Raw genomic sequence first — 20,143 nt, forward strand, 5'->3', positions numbered from 1 at the left:
TCTGAACTCATCCCAGCTTTATTTTCTCTGCAGGTCAGACACGCAGGGATGGAACCAAGGTCTCCACGGCAGCAGTTCTTGGATAGGAAAGATCCTTGTGGCAAAACCATCCCTGGGCAGGATCCACAGAGCAGGCAGGGACTGACACAGCCTCCCTGGGACACAGGAATCAGCCCCTCCACAGGAATCCTTGCCTGCATCCACTGGGAATTTCCCAGACATTTATCCCATTTTCCACACCGGCTCCAGCACGGGAGCAGTGTCTGTAGTGCAACATCTCCAGGTTTGGAGGGACCAAGCTAAGCCTGCAGTAAGATTTTTTTTCTAGGAATTGTACTCCTGAGGAACAAAGGGAAAAGGGGAGCAAGGATTTGATCTCAGTGTTCAACAACTCATTTCACTGAATGCTCATTGTGCTCTAGTCAGACACACTGCACTTCCTAGAAGGAAAAAGGAGATTTTGGAAGATATTTAAACTCTGAGAGGCCCAAGGCAGTGTCTAAACCTCCCAACTATACAGTCACCAACTGGTTAATGCCAACATGTTCTATGTATTAAAAAAAAAGAAATTTACTATCATCTTTAATTTCTGAGACTCACAGCCCAGTGTCCTGAACCCTCTGGATGCAGACATTCCTGTCCGCACCAACACTTCCCATCACTCCTGTTTAATCTCACTGATTTGACAGAGAAAAAGGATCCTGACATTGCTTTCCAGATGCATTTCCAGGCATTGCCTCTAAAAAAAGGGTTATTTCTCTGAAATCCATCTGAAGCACGACAGGAGGAGGATGAAGCCAAGGCCATCTCGCTGCTCGGTGCCGAGGGTTTTCCGACCCCTTGGAAATATTGTGAAATATTGTGAAATATTGTAGTTAAGGGGGTTCTTCCAGAGCCCAGGGTGTGGAGACCTGTGCTCTGCTGAGCTCACCTGGGCACAGGAATCCCACGGGACGGACCAGGCAGGGCAGCAGCAGAGGTGGGATATGGCCAGGGAGGGGAATGAGGATCCCCAGTGCCACAGGAAGGAAAGGAGGGAGAAGAAAACCCTGGGCAGAAGCCAGCAGCCTGTGCAGGAGCTTGTTTCACCAGTGAGGTGAAGGGGAGAAGGTGACTGGCTTTTAACCCCAAGAGGGCAATGCCATGGCTCTGCTCTGTGCCAGAATCCCAGCAGGGCCAGCACAGCCCAGGAGCAGCCCAGTCTCTCTCCAGCCTGGGCCAGGGCAGGACTCACAGCAGCTCAAGGGACCAAAGATGGGAAGCTGCAGAGACACTTTATGAGTGTCCCAGAAATGGCAGGAAGGATCCACACCTTCCCAAGTCACCCCCTGCAAAAGCTGCCTGCTCCAGGCAAACACCAACTGACAGAAATAAGGCCAGAAAGAGACAAAGCGACCAAAATAAGAGTTTGGCAACAAAGCAAATGTGGCCAATACACAGAGAGCCTGCCCTGGGTCCAAAGGGCCTGTGAGCAAAGGGAAACTTCCATCCCAGAGGGATTCTGCCAGTGGAGGTTTCCAGAGGATTTGACACATTCCCCTGGTTCCAGAGAGGAACCTGCCCCACCTGAGCACTCTGCTGGGGAGCCTGAGTGTGTGCCAGCTCCTGCCCTCTGGAAACCAAAGAAAATGAAACCTTTCCTGCTCCTGAGAAATTGAGACATGACTCTTTCTGTCCCAAGGCCTGGGTCTGGCAGGAGCCTGGCAGAGGCACAGCTGGCTGATCCCACTCCTGCTGCTCCAGTCCTTAACCTCTGGCATTCCAAAGCCTTCCCAAGAGCCACAGGGTCCATCTGTTCCTGCTGAAGCTGCTGCTTCCCTGTGATTCCTTCTCCAAGACACTCCCAGGACCCTGCAGGAGCAGGGACACCTGGAATCCCCCTGTCCTGAGAGAGCAGTGCCCATCCAGGCACTTCCAACGCTGCCATCTCCTCATGGGCTCTGCCATCCCTCTCCCTTTGTGCAGCTTCCCAGACTCACTTCCTGCCAGCCCAGCTCCTGGGGAAAAAAAAGGCAGCACTCCCATGGCAGCAGCTGCCCAGCCTGCTGGGGGTCTCACTGTCACTAATCTGGGTGGCACTTGGAGCACTCCTTCCGTGCTGCCCCGGGGTTTGCTTTTGAGGACGATTTCCGTGGGTGTCAAGTGAAGGGCTTAAGGTCAGGCCCATGCCCTCCTCCAGCCTGGAGCCGTGCCTAAGAAAAACCAGCCCTGAGCCCAGCAGCTCTTCCCTGGATCCCTGTGAACCTCCACCAGCAGCTGCCTCTCCAGGCCTCCAGCGAGCGGTCGGCTCCGGCCGAGCCGCTCCGGGCTCCACGTGGGAAGGGCTCCCCCTTCCTGCAGCAGCTCCCAGCCCCATCCCGAGCCCAGGCCGCGCCTAGGAGAGCTCAAAGCCGGTGTTCATGCTGATGGCGTAGCGCAGCTTCTCCCTCAGGATGCTCTTCTTGCTGTAGTTGGGGAGCTTGAGGAGGTTGAAGCACGTGGAGGAGGTCGGGAGGCGCCCACCCGGCTCCTTCTTGCGGATGGTGAAGAAGCCGCGCAAAACGCTGCCCAGGGTGTCCCCCGTGTCCTGCAAGGGCACACAGCTGTCACCTCCCTCTGTCCCGGCACACGGGCACGGGGCAGAGCTGCCAACACAAAACCTGGCACTGGCAATAGGGAGAGCCAAAGCCCAAAGCTCAGTTTCCCACCCCTCTCCAAGGAGCTCCGCTGGTAACTCAATGCCTGACACGGGCTGGGTGTGCAGGGAGATCCCAAACACAGCCCTGGAGGAACCCAGGGAATCCAGGCAGGAAGAGTCGGCAGCTGCTCTGTGTGGGTGCAGCCATGAGCATCCTATTGGGGTAGGGCTGTTTTCAGAATCCCAGAAGAGTTTGGTTTGAAGGGACCTTAAAGCTCATCCCATTCCATCCCCTTGCTATGGACAGGGACGCCTTCCACCATCCCAGGTTGCTCCAAGTCCCATCCAGCCTGGCTTGGGACCCTTCCAGGGATGGGGCAGCCACAGCTCCTCTGAGCACTCTGTGCCAGGGCGTCACCAGCCTCACAAGGAAGAATTTCTCCCTGATATCTAATCCTAACACTTCATCTTCCCACGTTAAGGGTTTCCAGGTCAGATGGAAGGGAGGAAGCTGGGCAGGGAGGTCCCAAGCCCTGAGAGCAGGATGCCTACCTGGTCATCAGACACTTCCACGCAGCGGATGGAGAAAGGAGGCTTGAGGTAGGCAAAGCCCAGAAGTGGAGGCCTGGAGCAGCTGGTGACAAACTGGAAAGTGCCACATGGTGATGATGGGAGCAGAACAGCCACACAGTGACAGGTCAGGCCCATCCCCTCCTGGCACTGAGCACCCCCCAGAGTGTGTCTGACAGCCTTTGGGGAGTGCCACCTCTGCAGGGCCATTCATGGTGACACTACAGCATCCACAGGGCTCTGCTGGGCACTTCCCGGTGTCAGGAGCTCTGGTGCCCCTCCAGAGAGCACCCAGGTAACTGGAGAACAGCCCTGGCCCCAGCACCCCAGATCCCAGCTGGGCAGGGATGGCTCCTCACTCACCTTGAGGAACATGGCTCTCTCCTCAGGGCTGAAGTCGTTGGCCAGGATGTCCCAGAGCCAGATGATGACACGGTGACTGCCATGGAAGCCCCCGTAGTACACCGTGTGCTTCCTGGGGAGGAAAAGGCTCTGACAGGCCTGCCACTGCAGCAGGAGGAGCACAGGGTGGGATGCTTTGGAAGGGACCTTAAAGCTCATCTTGTTGCAAATTCCATTTGCCCTGGTTGCTCCAAGGCCTGTGCAACACCTGCCACGGGTCAGGGTTCACTGCTGACACTCAGCCCCCAGCACTTCCTGGGCACTTGATCAGAGGAAAGGGAAAAGCAGACAGGAATTCTGCTCCCAGGAACAACGAAAGAAAGGACCCATCCCAAATTAGCCTTAAGGAACACGTTCCGAAGGTGTTCCTCCAAGTAAGAGCAGCAGAAGTTGTGGCCAAGTCACTGTCCTTCCACGTCCCAGGAGCTCTGCAAAGAAAAGCTCATCTCCCAGGCCAGATGAAGGATGCCCAGCAGCCCCAGGTGTCACTTACTTCAGGTCCTCGAGGTCGATCTCGGCGTTGTCCCCGGAGATGAGGCGCTGCAGCTCGGGCGCGGAGAACATGCGGATCCACTCGGGCTTGATGATGGACCTGAAGCCGCCGATGAGCGCGGCGGTCTGGCTCTTGATCTGGGTGTGCATCCGGAAATGTGCCATCAGGTGGATGTAGCTGATCCTGTGGGACAGGCAGGTGCCACGGGGGACATGGAGCTGACAGGGGCACCCAGCACTGAATGGCCCTGATGTCTTCTCCAGCCCCAAAAGGGCTGGGGCAGCCTGGACAGGGTTATACTTCACCCTCCAGGCCCATGAAGATGTTTTTTTCTGCCCAGATTTTGCCCCTTTACCCCCTCTAGGACTCTGCTCACTTCTCAGAGCTCCTGCCCAGCTCAGGGACTAACTGGCTTTAATAACTCCTTGATCAGCCTGGGCTGGACACAGCTCCAACTGCTTTTAACAGCTCAGCTCTCCTCTAGGTCTGACCAACAGCTCACCGGGCTCTGCCGCCCCATGGCTGGAGAAACACCACAGCAAAACCACGAAGCAGATTCCCACCTTCCTGCAGGATGTGGGAAAGGTGAACTTTTTGTTAGAGAGAGGCTCTTCCTCTTCTCACCTCCAGGCAAAACACCTGAACTTGCAAATTCCTCTTCAGCAGCTCCCACCCAGACCCCACCTCAATTCCACTGCCTGGCTTTTTGGCAAGGTCATCCCAGCACCCCCAGGCAGAGCTGCTTCCAGACTGCTGCCATTCCCAACACTTCTGCTCCCTCCCAGCTCCCAATTTGGGTGCAAAAGCTTCAAATTTCTGCTGTAAATTACTAGAGCAGCATCCAGGACTTTCAACTTTTTTTTCCCTGAGCTGACTTGTAACAAGCCAGAGGAAGAGCCTTTCAAATGCAAACTCCCTGGTCAGAGCTGGAGAAGAGAAAAGCCTGGAAACATCAGACTGCCAAGCACAGATCCAGGTGGGATCCAGCTTCCATTTGTCAGGAAAAAGATAACAACCCCCAGATCACCAGTTCAAACACACATTTGCTTAATAGATATTTCATTCTGCTTTTATGAGCACTGAAGGAGATAGAGACGGAAAAAAAAAAAAAGGAACAAAAAGGTGGGGTTGGTTTTCAGGCTCCGGAGTTGACATTTCTGATAACGATCTAAAAGCCGGTTATCTGTGAAAACAGCCCCGGGGCTCGGTGTCTCCTCTGATTTCCTGGCTCTAAAGAACGACTGTCGAGTACATTTGAATTCAGCACTGTCTGCTCGGAACACGGTGCTTTATACAACTGCCACATGTTATCATTCTGAGGAGATCTGTCTGCTCCAAGGTGTCTTTGAGCATCTGTGCCCTCTGTGTTCACGACTGTGTGCCTGAATTGCTTTGAATCCATCTGTCTGTATCCATCACCATCATTAAATCCTGCAAAATCTCCCTGACTGGGTGCCTTTGACCTCAGAAGTGCTGTTTCAAGAAGTAAATTGTCAATTTTTATTTTGCAAATCAAATTTAATACAATTTCTGCCGATGAACTGTAACCAGCAAATTCTATTAAGATATTTATGTGCTCCTTCTGCTCCAATCTATCTCAATTCATTCCAGATGCAAGCCCAAGGAACCAGAATAAAGTATTGTGCAGTGGTGACCTTAAAAATCTAATTGCTGTACTTACTTATTTTCATTGGTAACAGGAATGGTCTTCCCTCCAGGAACAAGTTCATGGCAAACCAGCTGAGGGAAGAAATGATTGGATTGCTAATTACTGCCTGGAACCACAATGGAAGGAAATGCCACGCTAAGCTGTTACCTCCCCATAAAACATTTATTTTTACAATAAAACAGCAGGATTTAAAATTTAAGTAATAATCCTGCTTCTGCCTTGAACCAGTTTCACTTAACTGTTAACAGAGTAATTGAACAGTAGGAACTGCAGCTCTCCCACCAGTGGAGCCAGCCCTTCTCCAAGGAAGCCTCCTCTGCAGTCTGATCCATCACTGCTGAACCCACACAAATCAATTCCAAGAGCCCTGGGGGACTGTCACAATCCCAGAATCCAGAGGCTGGGCAAGCTCAGAGAGCTCAGCCTGACAGCACAACCCAAAGTTGGCTGAGCCACAGGTCTCATGCTGGAGCTCTGTCCCTCCAGCTGGGCACTCCAGGCAGGAAGGCAGAGAGCCAGGAGGGCTCTCCCAGTGCCTGGTGATCTCCTCCAGCCAGTGCAGGACCCTCCAGGTGCTGCCTGCAGAGTCCCCACTCCTCTTTGCCCAAGCTGAGGCAGCACATCCTCATTCCCACTTTACAGAGGCCTCTGTGCCTCGGCTCCAGGTGAATTCCAAGGTCAGACTGAAGCCCAGCACAGGGAATGAGCTCAGCTGTGACATGGCTGTGGCTACAGGGACACAGAGTTCAGTCACGGTGACCCCACCTGGCTCCTTCAGCACCACCAAAGCACTGGGGAAACAGGAGTGCCTGGGTTATTCTTAACCTCAGTGAACCACAGCCTTCAGTGTCTCGTTGCTGGGCTCCACATCCTGCTCCTACCTTCATTTTTCACCTGGAAGAACCCTCCAAGCTGAAACCTCAGCAATCCTGAGGCAGCAGCAGGTGTCCTCCACGGCTCCCCATGGAATTTGCAGCACAACACTGCCAGCAAAAAGCATTTTTATCTGATCTCTCTCCAGATCTTCCAGCTCTGCACACACAACTTCACAGGGCTCAAGTGCAACCAAGTACCTCCAAGTCTTCCTAAGGGACTGCCAAACAGCTTTTCATCCTCTAGGCCAAGAGACCTCCTGACACTCTTGGGAGTTTCCCTGACAGAACCATCTATGTGGGAAGAAGAGGAATTTCTCCCTCTTCTTTTAAGAAGGGAACCCAGTTATGCAGGGGAAGCATTAAACACTTTTTCAACTCTGGAAGGAGAAAAATTTAGAGTCAGAGGGGAACCTCTGATTGTGGAAAAAGCTGTTTTCTGCCCACAGGCAGATACTGAATCCCATGGCTGAGCTCAGACAAGCTGAGAGGATAAAACAGAGGTAAGGTCCAAAAAAATAACGGAATAAAAACCTACCTGACCCATCACATCTTCATCATAGGACAGTGTCAAGCCCAGGTCACTGATATCACCATCATAACGCTGGAGAACAACAAGGAGAAGGAAAAAAAGGGAAGAAAGGTCAGGGCTCAGCAGCAGAACCACCAGTCACTCCCAGTTTCTAATAACAGGCAGCAATCAGGGAGGTGAACGACAGAAAAATTATAGCTCCAACCTTAATTGAAGTGAGATTTTTATAGAACTCTGAGTCCAAGGAGGGCAGTTCATCCACGGAGCTGTAGAAGACACTGTGGTGGTGCCCAAGGAGCTGACTCAAAAAGAAGGAAGCAAATGGCACATCCACAACTATTCCCTGTGGACAAGAAGAATGCACAGGTAAGGTCCTGCCACGCACTTGTGGTTGTGGCATCTTTGGTTACCTGCAAGGCAGATCGTGTGATGTGGGACAAAAAGGGCACCAAAATCAGCTACAAACCCCACATCCTCTTAAAATCCATTCATTAGTAAGGCAGGTGCAAAAAGGCACTTGGGGAACTCCATGTGTTCCTTAAAAGGACCACAGTACATGGTTTGAACTGAAAGAGGAGAAATTTAGTGGAAAAATCCTTCCCTGTGAGGGAAGTGAGGCCCTGGCACAGGCTGCCCAGAGAGCTGCCCCTGGATCCCTGGAAGTGTCCAGGGCCAGGTTGGACAGGGCTTGGAGCAACCTGGGATAGTGGAAGGTGCCCCTGCCCATGGGAAGGGGATTGGACTAGAAAGAATGATTCAGGTTGAAAGGGAACTATCAGTAATTCTGTCATTTCACCGTCCCTTTTGCCTCATGTCCCTCTGAGGTATCCACAAATGGATGTTTGTAAAGTGGATCACCAAAAAATCAGGCTGGTGTCCCAGCACCATGAGGAACAATCAACGCATGACCCAAGTTTTTACCTCCAAGATTGTTTTTAATACATGCCTAAAGAAATTCCGGTCTGTTCCACTAAGAGAATCTTTATCCAAGCCCTTTTCCCAAACTCCACTCTTCAATAACCGCCCCCCAAGCAGGACAGATGCCCTCAAAGGCACCATCACTGACAAGATCCCAAGCTGGTGCTTCTGGCTCACCTCATACACAGCCTTCCCAAGCATCTTCCCCACAAACTCAAAGAGCTGCAGGTAGTTCTCATGGATGTAGGATGTTGGGGATGGATAGAGCCTCTCATCACCACTGGTGGTCTGCACAAAGAGATAAGAGATAAGAGCCCAGTGAGACAGGACTGCTTTGCCTGCACCAGGTCACCTCAGGTGGCACCTGTGTCCTACCTTGAACAGGTTCAGTGCAGGGTCAAACACTTTTTTAATGATCTCTTCCAGGAACTCTTTGAAGACCCCATCTTGATCAATACCAGCCTCATCAACCCCCAGGTCATTGACAAACTTCACTCTGATCACTCCCTTCATGGCGTTCTGGGAAAGCTGCCGGAGCTGTTCGTACCCATCCTGCACAGAGCAGAAAATCCAGAGGATAATCCCAGAGAGAGACACGTGAAACACCCACCCAGAGATGCAGCAGAGACAGGACACAGGCCCACCACAGAAATCTGAATTTGTCATTGAGACTTGAGCTCAAGAAACCAGCATTTTCCAAGTCAAAATTCCAGGTTTGCAGCAGCCTGAGCTGAACGAGGATGCAGCATTCTCAGTTCTGGGAGTGGGCCCCTCAGCAGCCACAGAGAAGGTAAAATCACCTCTCCCTGCCCTGTTTTTGTCAGGCCAGGTTGCTGCCCTGTGGGCTGGCTCGTGTCCCTCACCTCGAGCATGCGGGAGCGGCGGATGGTGATGTGGGTGACGTGAGGGGACGCCGAGCTCGTCTCCACCAGCCCCAGCTTCTCCTTCTCCTTGGTGACCATGTTCCGGAAGAGCAGCACCCTCTGCAAAAAGAAAAAAAAATGGAAAATCCACGGGGATCCCCATCCTGCAGGGCAGCAGGGATTTGGGAGCCTCCTGACACACAGAACTGCTGCTGGTTGTCCCGATCCCAGCTATTCCCAGTGGCACCACTGTCACCCAGTCACTGCCTGCAGCTGCACACACAGATCAGTTCTGTCTCAACACAGAGATCAAGCATTTGAAGGAAATGCACTAGGAAGGGGTGAGGACACAGATCAGTCCTCTCTCAGCAACAGAAATCAAGACATTTAGAGGAAATCTATTGGGGAAGGTGAGGATGAAGGAGAAGACTGTTATTTAGCTGGCATTTCAAAAGAAGCTCCGTGTCACAAAATGCTCCAGACACGTGTCCCTCCCACCCCAATGGCCACCCAGAGCATTGATTCCCAGCCTCCACCCTCTGCCCCCATCCCACTCACGTTCTTGTGGGGAATGACATGTGGGATGTACTGCAGGAGCAGCTGGGCTCGTTTCTTGTCCTTGTCCAGCTCCTGGAAGAGCACGCTGGGTTTGAGGTCCCTTGACAAAGAAAGGCAGAGATTCAGAGATCCCTGAGAAATACCCAGGTGTGGGAGAGAGGGAACAGGCAGTGATTCCAAAGATGACTGAAGTGCTCAGTGTACACACCAAGAAGGAAAAATGGGCCAGGGACACCCAAGCTCTTGGGTGCTGAGTCAGTTTTCAAAGCACCACCCAAACCTCCACCAACACGAGGGGTGTCCTTAACCACAAACACAGGCAGCAGCTCCCACCTCGATCCCACAGGCAGAATGCCAATAAGGAATCCCAAATCAGGCTCCCCAGAGATGTGGAGCAGTGGGACCAGCCTGGAGCTGCCCAGGATCCCTGCCCTGGGCCACTCACTTGCGCAGCCAGTGATCCTCGGGAGCGAAGCGCCGCCGACAATCCCGCTCGTACAGCACCATGAGCCAGCCATGGACAGAATGGAACAGCTCCAGGGTCTCCCCTCGGGCATTCTCTGCACAAAAGGAACAAGGCAGCAAAGTCCAGGCACCCTTGGCACCAGCAGGAGCCACACCTTGATTATCCTCCCCACAGTAACAGCACTGGGATGCTTTCCTGGCCCGCACGGGCTCTGGAGGGAAGGATGTTGTGCCTCTGGGAAGAGAGATGGTCTCTTCTTTAAACAGAGCTAATCAAAGCCATCTCATTTCACATCAGAGCTGGACTATCTCAGCTAATTACCAGAGAGCTGAGCTGTACCCAAGTTATACCAGCAGAGAGATCCACAGCAGATTCTACAGAGACCCAAGCAAGCTGCTCTGCCTGGTCACAGCACTGCCCTGCTCTTGTCCAACACATGGCCCAGCCTTGCTAAACCTCATCTCTGCCAAAAAACAACATGCCCATCATGTCTGTTACACAAATCCTTACTGGAAATAGGGAAGTGCTCTGCATTTGGCACAAAGCATGATTGTGGCATCTGGACATCAAAAGACTGGGACATATTCCCACATTGAAGTGCTTTTTGTGCCAAGGAATAATTAGCAGAAGCTTCAAATTCCAAAATTAATGCCATTTGTGGTTCTAACAGTAACATCAACCCAAGCTACTAAAAGCACTCACCTACAATTCCATCCCAAATCATCTTAAACACAAAGGAATTCAGGAAAGAGGAGATGGTCACCAGCTCTTCCAGTTTGAATGAAATCTGCTCTTCATAGACCTCGATGTCATCCAGAATCCTGTCAGAGCAAACAAATGCAAATGCACAAGTGTAAATTTAATTCCCTGTTGAAATTTTCATAAAGGCACATTATCCTTTAGCAGCAGCTCTTATTTCTATGACAACTGACACCCATGAGGATCCAAAGTCATAAACAACCAAACCTTATTTATGGATTTTGACTGATAGCAGATCCTAACAGAAGATGGTATGAGAGGCTGAGATACAAGCAAAGTCAATGTTTCAGGCCTAAAAAAACCTTTTCCATTCCCAAGAAAATTTCTGCCTCATTCAAGAGGACAGAATTGTCTCTAGTGACCAGCAGCAAGGGCAATTTTCCACCCCCTTTCCCATCTTCTGAGTTGTTTCTTTTCCCCTTCCTGCCCACTTTTGTCACCAGCTGCAAGCAGCACATGGCTGAGGGAGAAAAGTCCTTTTGAAGCCTTTTATTTTTCAGGCCTCAATCCCAAAAGCTTGCTGCTTTACCCTGCCTACTTATTGCCATGAAAAGACATAAAACCTTAAATGTTTCTCTTGAACCTGAAGGAACACAACAGCTCCATGTCACAAATCCAGGGATCCCCACCCATGAGCTACCTACGTGATGAGGTGACGGGAGCAGTCACAGAAGAGCATCAGCATGGCCAGCAGCCTCTTGGATTCCTCTGTGTCGTTGTTCAAACACTCCAAAAAGAGTTTTAACCCCCCCTGTGGTCCAAGCTCACAGATGAAAGCCCACAATTTGGGCAGCAGATCATCCAGGTAAGTGAGACCTATGAAAATATAAAGTGCACCCAGTAAAGTTCATTCTGCTGCTTGTGAAAGCTCAGAGAGGTGAGACTTGAAGCTGAAAGAGCCTTTTGCAAAGCAGAGGAACATGAGCATCCCATGTGGCTCCCAGGCATGTCTGCATTAACAGGAGATGGACAATCACCAGGAAAGCACACCAAAAAAAGCTTTTAGTGAGGCATTGCTTGCATATCTTGAACCTTTTTCCCCTAATTCTTTTGCATCTTTAAAAAATAATGAATTCCTGTGATCCCACATCCACCTTAGGGATGAGAACACAACAGGGCTGCACCCATAACACCACAAAGCACCCAAAGCATGGACCCACTGCCTGCTCTACCCACCAGACCAAAACAGTGATCTCCTCCTCCAGCCCTTCCCAAGACAGGCAATTTGTTCTCGAGATGTATGAAAGCATTCAGTGTTCCCACCACAGAAAGATTAATATTGCCAGGCTCCCCAAAAACCCTGACTCAGGCTGAAGATTGAGAGGGAGTAAGCAAGGTTTCATGAGAGGAAAACTTGCTTTAATTTGTATTCTTGAGAGTTTGTGCTTGATCAAGTGGTGCTGAATGTTATTGATCCCACAGATGATTCAGGATGGAACAAGCCTTCCCCAGCCAGTCAATAACCTGTTGGCAGTGATAAAACTCCCAACAAATCAACAGAAATAAGAAAATATCTTTTTTTTTTCTCTCCACTGGAAAGGATTTGAGCAGCAGGGAGGTGGCCTGACCTGTGAGGATCTGCAGGCGGATCTGGGTGAGGGTGGTCAGGGTGGTTTGGTACAGGACACAGATGCTGCAAACCTTCTGCACCTCGGCAGAGTCCACGCGCTTCCCTCCCACCGGCTTCAGGATGTTCCGGACCGAGGCCGACTTCTGGAAAGCTCTCTTGAACAGGTCTGGGGGCAGAAACACAGGAGGAATGCCAAAAGGCAGGGTTAGATGGGGTTTTGGGAAGGAATCCTTCCCTGTGAGGGTGGGGAGGCCCTGGCGCAGGGTGCCCAGAGAAGCCGTGGCTGCCCCTGGATCCCTGAAGTGTCCAAGGCCAGGTTGGACAGGGCTTGGAGCAGCCTGAGACAGGGGAAGGTGTCCCTGCCTATGGCCCCAAATCCTTTCCAATTCAAACCATTCCACAGCTCTGTACATGCTCTACAGGACAAGGTGAAAAGAATGAGCTGTAAGTGCCCTTCCAACCCAAACCTCTCGTGATCCACAGTCCTGACCGCAGCAAATAATGACCACAGGATCCTGTGTTATGGGCAACAGCTAGAAAATAACAGATTTACAGTTATCTTATCCCAAATCCTCTTCTGCAGGACCACCACACCTCACAGGCGTAGGATCCAGCTTCACCTTGCTTTCCATGTGGGAAGCTGAGCTCTCATCTTCCCTTGGAAGCCTTAAGTTTTGCCAAAAGCACTTCAGCTACTCGAGAAAACGATGAAAAGAAACTGCTAAAATAAGCAAATATTTTTCTAGCACTAAAGAAAGAGACTTGCCCCAGGTCACAGAAGTGTTCCAAGGAGGAATTACAAATAGGAGGCATCACATCTCCACCTAAGCAGCAGCAGCTGCTGCAACTAATTATTCAAAGCTTTTGGCATAAGTGGAAAAGTCAAAGCCCTGCAAGTTTGGGAGAGAGATCCATGTACACACACACACAGACAAAAAAACCCCAAAACCCTCCAGAACTGACTTTTCATAGGAAGGCTGTTCTGAGGGGAGATTGGCTGTGCTGGCAGCTGAGCTATCTCCTGATTTTCCAGCAGTTTCTTGCTGAGCACATCACTGAAGAGGATGCGGATCATGTGGACCCCCCAGAGGTGCTGCAGCTGCTTGGTCAGCAGGGGCATGGACTCGTTCAGCCTGGAAGACAGAGCAGGGGGAGCTTGGAATAAAACACCAGGCAGTGATACTGATCCATTTAGCTCATACTCCAAACTGGAATATGCACCCACCCACGGAACAGTGTGTGCAGGAATGCCACAGTTTAGTGTGCAGCTAGAACATGAAATATCTGAGAAATTATTCTCACTGTTCATCTCAAAACATAAAATACTTTGCAACATATAAAAAAAAATTAAAAATAAAAGGAGAAGCTTCATCATTTCTCCCAGTGAGGTCTTCCCACTCACCCATAATCCACAGTCTGTGAGAACCAGCCCAGCACAGGGTGCCAGTGGGTGAGGTTGGATTTCTTCTGGGACACGTACTTCTGGCAGTAGGAGAGCATGTGGATGAGCACCCCCACAAAATGAGCTGTCTCCTCCTCCAGCACCTGGTCATTCAGGGAGCCCAGGAACACCAGATTGCCTGGAGGAAGGACCAGCACAGCAAGGCTTAAGGAGGCACAGATGCTGTGGGACGGGGGTGACAGGTGAAGTGAATCCTTTCCCAGGCCCAGGAGAGGATTTGTGTCAGCAGTGATCTCAGAGGCCACCCTGCAGGAAGCCATTTCCAGCACACATCAACCCCTGAGGTGACACGTCCCTTTGGCCACCTTCCCACCAACACCTTCTACAAACTACTAGAAGCTACAACCCAAGGTTATCCCAGAGTCCCAACTGGTAATCTTGTTACTTTTGCAAAAATGTGAATTTAAATATAGAGCAGCATTTAGGGGAGGGAGATCCAAGTCTGCCACACTCCAAGATTTGCTCAGTGTCCAAGTGAAAAGCTGGCAGAGATAATGCATGACATGGATACAAGTGCAACTCTCAGGCCCTTCTTCCCTTTGCAAAGGTCTTAAACCTTGTCTGTAACATCCCAAAATACACCTCAGTTATTATTTAGAGAAAATTATCAAAATAACAATTAAAAATTATGAGTTGGAGGCAGCTCTGCCCCATGAAAAAAGAAGATCTGAATCAAGACTCTTTTTCAAACCCAACAGAAGAGGTGGAGGTGCTCACCCAGCAAGCAGAGGGTGTGACTGCCCTCCAGGCACACGCAGACATCCCGGCACTGCGACTCCCGGCTCAGGAACAGGATGAACTTCCGGAAGAGATCGTGGGATTCCATCACTGCCAGGCGCTGGAACACAGCATGGAAGGGCCACTGAGGCTGGGGAGCAGCACATTCCCACTCCTGACCTGCCAGCAGCACTTGGCACTGGTTTTTCTTCCCAAATAAAGCAGCAAGTTGAGGCTGCTTTAGTGTCAAACACTCTGCCCACAGAGTGACACGGAGCTGGGCTGGGAAATAAAACCCCTGGCAGGTGAACAGGTCGTGCTGGAGATGGAGCCAGACCTTTGCAATGTCCTGTCTGCAAGAACACAGGATTTGCCCATTTGGCACAAAACCTGCCTGTCTGCACCAAGCAGATTGAATTGGATTAGTGGGCAGCACACTTGTCACCCCCACAGAGCCTCTGCCACCCAAAAGGGTGACTTTGGCTTTGGCTCTGTCTGTGGTTATGGAAAGGGAAGAACAAGGACACGAAAAATTCAAGCTGTGGGTCATACATGCCTCTATAATTTATTTATTTGGGTATTTTAGGGCAGTTCAGCCCATCATCCCACTGCTGTTAATAACTTCTGCATTAGAAATCCAGAGTATTTGTAAGGCTTTCACAACAGAGAATTGAAACAGGCAAAGAGAAATGCCAAAGCTCTGTTCCAAGAGCTGGTAAAATGGAATAACAAGTGGCCTGGTGTGATAATCAGTCCTCTGAGATCACCCACTTACCTCAGGGGTGAGAGTAGCAAGGTGAGTCATTATAGCAGGCACAGACATGACATGGATCAGGAAGGACCTCAGCAGATTGTCAGAGAACTGTGCAGCAACCACAGGGCTACAGAGAGAGAGAGGGAAACACTTCAGAGCTCAACCCAACCTGGGAAAGCAACACGGCCTCCAACTGAGCCATCCAGAACTGAATCCTGGGAATTCCCTCAGCAAGAACCACAGGCACAGGGAATGGGTTGGGTTGGAAGAGAACTTAAAGCTCAGCCCATCCCACGCTCCTGCCATGGGCAGGGACACCTTCCACTATCCCAGGCTGCTCCAAGCCCTTTCCAACCTGGCTTTGAAGCATCCCAGGGAAAAGATCATTCACTCACACTTCTGTTCTCAGAGCAAGCTCACCCTGAACTGAACTGCACCCTCAAGCTTAGGCTCACAGTAATGTCTGACTCAAAGCCACTCTAATCTGAAAAAGGGTGACAGCAAAGTGAGCCATTTGCCTAAAGCAACTTCTTTCCTCAGGGTGATATTCTCAATGGCACAAAACCACTGAAAGAATGAAAAGTCTTAAAAAAACACCAAAAAAACACTAAAAAAAGACAAGTTTGGCTGCAAAACCCCCCAAGCAGCTCCAGCTGACTCACCGCAAGGCAAGGGAGAAGATGGCAGTTAAGGAACCTTTGGACAGGGAAGGTCTGGATCTTGCCAAGCCATTAGTTAGCAAAATCTGGAATGGAAAAAAGGAATGAAAATATAAAAACCCTGTAGTACTCAGAAAAAAAGATACTATTACTCCGGAGAGACGTAAAGTTTATTTAATGAAGAGAAAAAGAACATCAGAGCAGCCCAAAATCCAGTTCTTACAAGATATTTGGCAGAACTAGAAGGGCCTCAGGTTAATAATGGCAGAAGAGAGACACTGCAATGAAATCAGACACTCTGAAGGACTTATTTCCCTAGAACCTGTGCTCACAGGCTTTAAAAATTAACAGGCAAGGCTCAGAGTTTGGTAATGTAATTCTTATTTAAAAGATTCATTATATCAGTTCCTTTTCCCAGCAGAGCAGCAAACAAACCCAGCCAATACCATGTGGCAGCTGCAAAGCTTGGCAAAGTTATGTAGGACTTGTCCCTGTCCATCTCATGATGAGGTGATTGAGCAGGATTCAGGTTCAGCAGCAGTGACAGAAGGGGAAGGGTGGATTTGGTCTCAGGTGGGGACACTGCTTTACTTGAGAAGCACTTGAGAGAACTTGAGAAACTTGAGAGATTTTTGCTTTGCTTGAGAGAAATAGAATCATGCACAAATCACCAGCAGCTCATCCCTGAGACCCCAGCACAGACCCAAAGAGTTCCTCAGGAGAGAGGCACAGGGCTGGGGCTGGTTTGGGTGAAGCTGGGACTGTGGCAGCTCAGACTGACCTGCAGCACGGAGTAGAAGCCCTTCTGGTTCAGGTGGCCCATGATGTTGGCACAGATGTGGTTCATGGCAGGCCGCAGGGTCTCACCTTTGGGTTAAAGCACTGATGTCACTCCCACAGCACCACAGCCCCACTGTGACTCCCCCACAGGAAGGTTTGTCACTGCCCAAGCCCTCCTGGCCCAAAGTCCTTGTCCTTTTACACAAACCCATCATTCTGGCAGCATTTCACACTGTATTGTTTAGGCTCTAAGAGTCTCATTTCCTCCCACTACCTGCCTGCCTTTTCTACATCTGTTTCCCACAAAACCCCAGAGCTAAGAGCACATTCCCTTATCCTCTGAACTCTTCTTGTGTGGGGGTTTCTGGAATATTATAAAATGCTGTCACAACTGTTGGTGTCCTAAGGGAAACAGCCTAATCCCAAAGGGAAGGGACTAATCCCAAGGGAATCCTTCTTTTGGGCAAACACAGGAGCAGAATGAATGTTTGTGGCAACCAATGAATCTTTGTGGTAACTGGGTTTTTTTTCTGCAGAAACAGAATTTCAGAATGGTTTGGGTTGGAAGGAATGTTAAGGATCATCCCATTCCAAACCCCTGCCAAGGGCAGGGACACCTCCCACTATCCCAGGTTGCTCCAAACCCTCTCCAATCTGGCCTTGGACACTTCCAGGGATGGAGCAGCCACAGCTTCTCTGGGACTTGTGCCAGAGCATTCAGTAGATTTTAACACCAAGTCCCAAATCAGTGGCCTAAAGTCTTGGAGGCACCAACCTTTTCCCCGGAGGATTTTCCAGGTGGAAGTGTCTGTGAAGGTGACCAGCATCGTGAGGTGCAAGTTCACCAGTCTGGAGTCCTGCAGGATGTCAGGCTGGGATAACAAACAGCAGAGTTAACAAATCCACTGAGCCTTGTGCCACCTGCCAAATGCAGGGAGAGAACACACAAGAACTGTCCTTACCTTGAGCTGCTTGAGGAATTCACAGCAAAACCACAGGATGTCCTTGATCTGTTTGATCCAGAGGAGTGTGAGGTCCTTGGAGAGTGCCAGTGACACGTACCACACCTGAGCAAGGGGGGATGCACAGAGGGATCAGGGTTTGTGCTAAGTTTGGGAACTGAACCCATCAGTGAGACCAAGATGCTCCTCTCCCCAAATTCCCACATTGCCCACCCCAGAAACCAAGTGTCCTTTAACTCCTGTGGCTGCACAGAGTAAAAATATCCCGGGAATATGAAAGGACTCGTCCAGACTCTCCCTGTGGAATCTCCACAGTGCTCAAGGGCTTTTGAAAGCTAAAAATTACATATTAGCAAAATAAATCCCCACAGAGAGAGTTAAAAACAACCAGCAAGCCCTCCCCACCCCAAACCAACCCCCTGCTGACCTTGGGCTCGTTCTCCACATCCATGCTGTTCAGGATACAACGGCACAGCTTTTCAAACCTCTGGGAAAATCCAAAGGTGGGATTAGTTCTAACTACAGGAAGGGTTGGAAAAGCACAAGAATAGCTCAGCTCTGTCTCAAATCAGCAAATGTTCCCAGCACATTCCCTAGAGGAATCCTGATGGCTCCTTCCCTGGGAGCACACACATCACACTGCTGCTGCTGTGCAGGATTCCCTCCTTGGGAGCACAGAGCTTTTTTTGGGTGCTGCACCTACAGAAAACTGCATTTGAGCACAGATTTCCATGGGATAGAGATTAAAAAATCCCTCACTGCTGCTGCCATTGGAACCCAGTTCTCCATTTTCCAGCTGATTTCCTCCCAGTCAGCCCTCACAGCTTCCTGGAATCATTTCAGGGCTTCACTCTGAACCCACAAGTTCAGGCATGGTGAGAAAAGCTGCTGGGGGACAAACAGCCTTCCCTGTGCCAGCACAGATCTCTGGGAGCTGTCCCAATGCACCTGCCCGGGGAACTGGGGTATGCCAAAATCCCCAGGCACTGCTCAGCTCTGCAGCTGGCACAGTCACCAGGAAAAACATCCATGAAAGGACGGCCCAAATACAGAACCACTGCTGAAAAATTCAAGGCTTCTCCTGTTTCAATCCTTCAGGAAGGGCCAGGAGTCAGAGAGAACATTGCTGAAGGCAAAATATATTGCAAGAACCCCCAAGATCACCGGGTAAGGAATTAAATATATTTCACCTGTCCCCAAAAGCATGGCAGGATGTCAGGGCAGTGTCCTCACCTCCTTGTCCTCCTTGGGATTGAACACAAACAGCAGCTTCCTGGCAATCCTGAACACAGACAGGGCACTTCTTTTACTTGAGCCACATTCATTTGTCCCAAAGAAATCCTCCACCTCTCTCCTGGCAAAGAGGGAAAAACAAGGAGTTAAAAAAGCTACCACAGAGCAAAGAATTCCTTCCCTGAAGGGCCTCACAAGGAAGATGGAGAGAGACTTTTTACAAAGGTCTGGAATGACAGGAAAAAGGGAAATGGACTCAAACTGACACAGCACAGGGTTAGATGAGATATTGGAAAGAAATCATTCCCTGTGATGGTGGAAGAAGCTGTGGCTGCCTCATCCCTGGAAATGTCCAAGGCCAGGCTGGAGCAACCTGGGCTAGTGCAAAGCGGCGAGGGGCTGGAATGAGATGAGCTTTAAGGACCCTCCCAAGCCAACATTTTGCACGATGCCACAAATCTCACACACCTGATGTCCCTCTGCAGGCGGCAGCGACACAGAAACCTCCTGACCAGAGCCTGGAGCTGCACTGCAGCTCTCTCCCTCTCCTTCAGCTCGCGCCGCTCCTCCCGCGCCTGCCGCGCCTTGTCCAGGAACTGGGCCCTGGAGGATTGGCTGGCACTGAACATGGCTGGAGGCAGCAAAGGATCCTCGCAGCAAACACCTGGAAAACCAGAGCAGAGGGGAAAAAAACACTCATGGAAAGGCAGTTCTTGGCTCCCTGCAGGGGAGGGGAGAATCTGACAGCAGAGGGAAAAGTGGGATGAAAAAAAAACCCCCAGTGACTGTCACGGGGCTGCAGCAGGGACACAAAAACGCTGGCAGGGAATCCTTCCAGCACAGCCCACAGCCTGCTGCAGGCGGGGAGATTTTAAGTGGAAAAATAAACAAATCAGTGGTTTTGACACTGCGCTCCACCTCCCCTCCCCAGCCTCTGTTCTTTCCTTGGTAACAGATAAGAACAACTCCCCGGCCAGGGACAGGAGGCAAAGGGCACAAGGAACACTGATTTATTGCCATTCACCAGATAAAACACCCAGGGCCGACCAGAGCTTTATAAACAGCAACCAAGACCTCACCTGAGGGGTCACTACTTCAAGGGAACCGTGTGATGCTCATTTACACAAGCACATGATCCCCATCCAGAGGCTTCGGGCAGCTCCTGCATGGACAAGCACATTCCCTGCGGCTGATCTGGGGACTCAGACGTTCCCTCCGCAGTTCCGAGTCCTTCGGACCCGATTTACCTCTCCCTGCACCCGCAAGGAAAACGGTAAGTGGGAGAAA

At 50.6% G+C, this 20,143-nt stretch overlaps 2 protein-coding genes across 4 annotated transcripts in view; one reads left to right on the forward strand and one right to left on the reverse strand.

Moving 5' to 3' along the window:
• The window catches only part of UBE3B (ubiquitin protein ligase E3B), a 20,817-nt gene continuing 674 nt past the window's right edge, over nt 1–20,143 (reverse strand). For 2 of the 3 annotated variants that reach the window (XM_038152362.1, XM_038152361.1), the window contains exons 2-28: nt 19,936–20,018; nt 19,325–19,520; nt 18,857–18,977; nt 18,051–18,110; nt 17,624–17,728; nt 17,437–17,533; nt 16,663–16,748; nt 15,885–15,967; nt 15,244–15,349; nt 14,469–14,589; nt 13,692–13,869; nt 13,253–13,422; nt 12,288–12,455; nt 11,364–11,535; nt 10,663–10,781; nt 9,940–10,054; nt 9,495–9,594; nt 8,937–9,056; nt 8,449–8,625; nt 8,251–8,361; nt 7,361–7,498; nt 7,162–7,227; nt 5,764–5,822; nt 4,083–4,265; nt 3,551–3,662; nt 3,170–3,262; nt 1–2,566 (exon numbers count right to left, since the gene is read on the reverse strand). In XM_038152362.1, coding sequence (XP_038008290.1) covers nt 2,375–2,566; nt 3,170–3,262; nt 3,551–3,662; nt 4,083–4,265; nt 5,764–5,822; nt 7,162–7,227; nt 7,361–7,498; nt 8,251–8,361; nt 8,449–8,625; nt 8,937–9,056; nt 9,495–9,594; nt 9,940–10,054; nt 10,663–10,781; nt 11,364–11,535; nt 12,288–12,455; nt 13,253–13,422; nt 13,692–13,869; nt 14,469–14,589; nt 15,244–15,349; nt 15,885–15,967; nt 16,663–16,748; nt 17,437–17,533; nt 17,624–17,728; nt 18,051–18,110; nt 18,857–18,977; nt 19,325–19,485 — 3,213 coding nt within the window. In that variant the 5' untranslated portion in view covers nt 19,486–19,520; nt 19,936–20,018 and the 3' untranslated portion in view covers nt 1–2,374. Of the gene's footprint in view, nt 2,567–3,169; nt 3,263–3,550; nt 3,663–4,082; nt 4,266–5,763; nt 5,823–7,161; nt 7,228–7,360; nt 7,499–8,250; nt 8,362–8,448; nt 8,626–8,936; nt 9,057–9,494; nt 9,595–9,939; nt 10,055–10,662; nt 10,782–11,363; nt 11,536–12,287; nt 12,456–13,252; nt 13,423–13,691; nt 13,870–14,468; nt 14,590–15,243; nt 15,350–15,884; nt 15,968–16,662; nt 16,749–17,436; nt 17,534–17,623; nt 17,729–18,050; nt 18,111–18,856; nt 18,978–19,324; nt 19,521–19,935; nt 20,019–20,103; nt 20,110–20,143 lie in introns of all 3 variants that reach the window. The other variant, XM_038152363.1, reaches the window with a different exon arrangement.
• Nucleotides 20,002–20,143, forward strand: part of KCTD10 (potassium channel tetramerization domain containing 10) — a 14,383-nt gene continuing 14,241 nt past the window's right edge. The window contains exon 1 of the mRNA XM_038152366.1: nt 20,002–20,129. The gene's annotated coding sequence lies outside the window, so the exon portion shown is untranslated. The remainder of the gene's footprint in view (nt 20,130–20,143) is intronic.

The sequence above is a fragment of the Motacilla alba genome, chromosome 15 (genome assembly GCF_015832195.1).
Source record: "Motacilla alba alba isolate MOTALB_02 chromosome 15, Motacilla_alba_V1.0_pri, whole genome shotgun sequence".
NCBI lineage: Eukaryota > Metazoa > Chordata > Aves > Passeriformes > Motacillidae > Motacilla > Motacilla alba.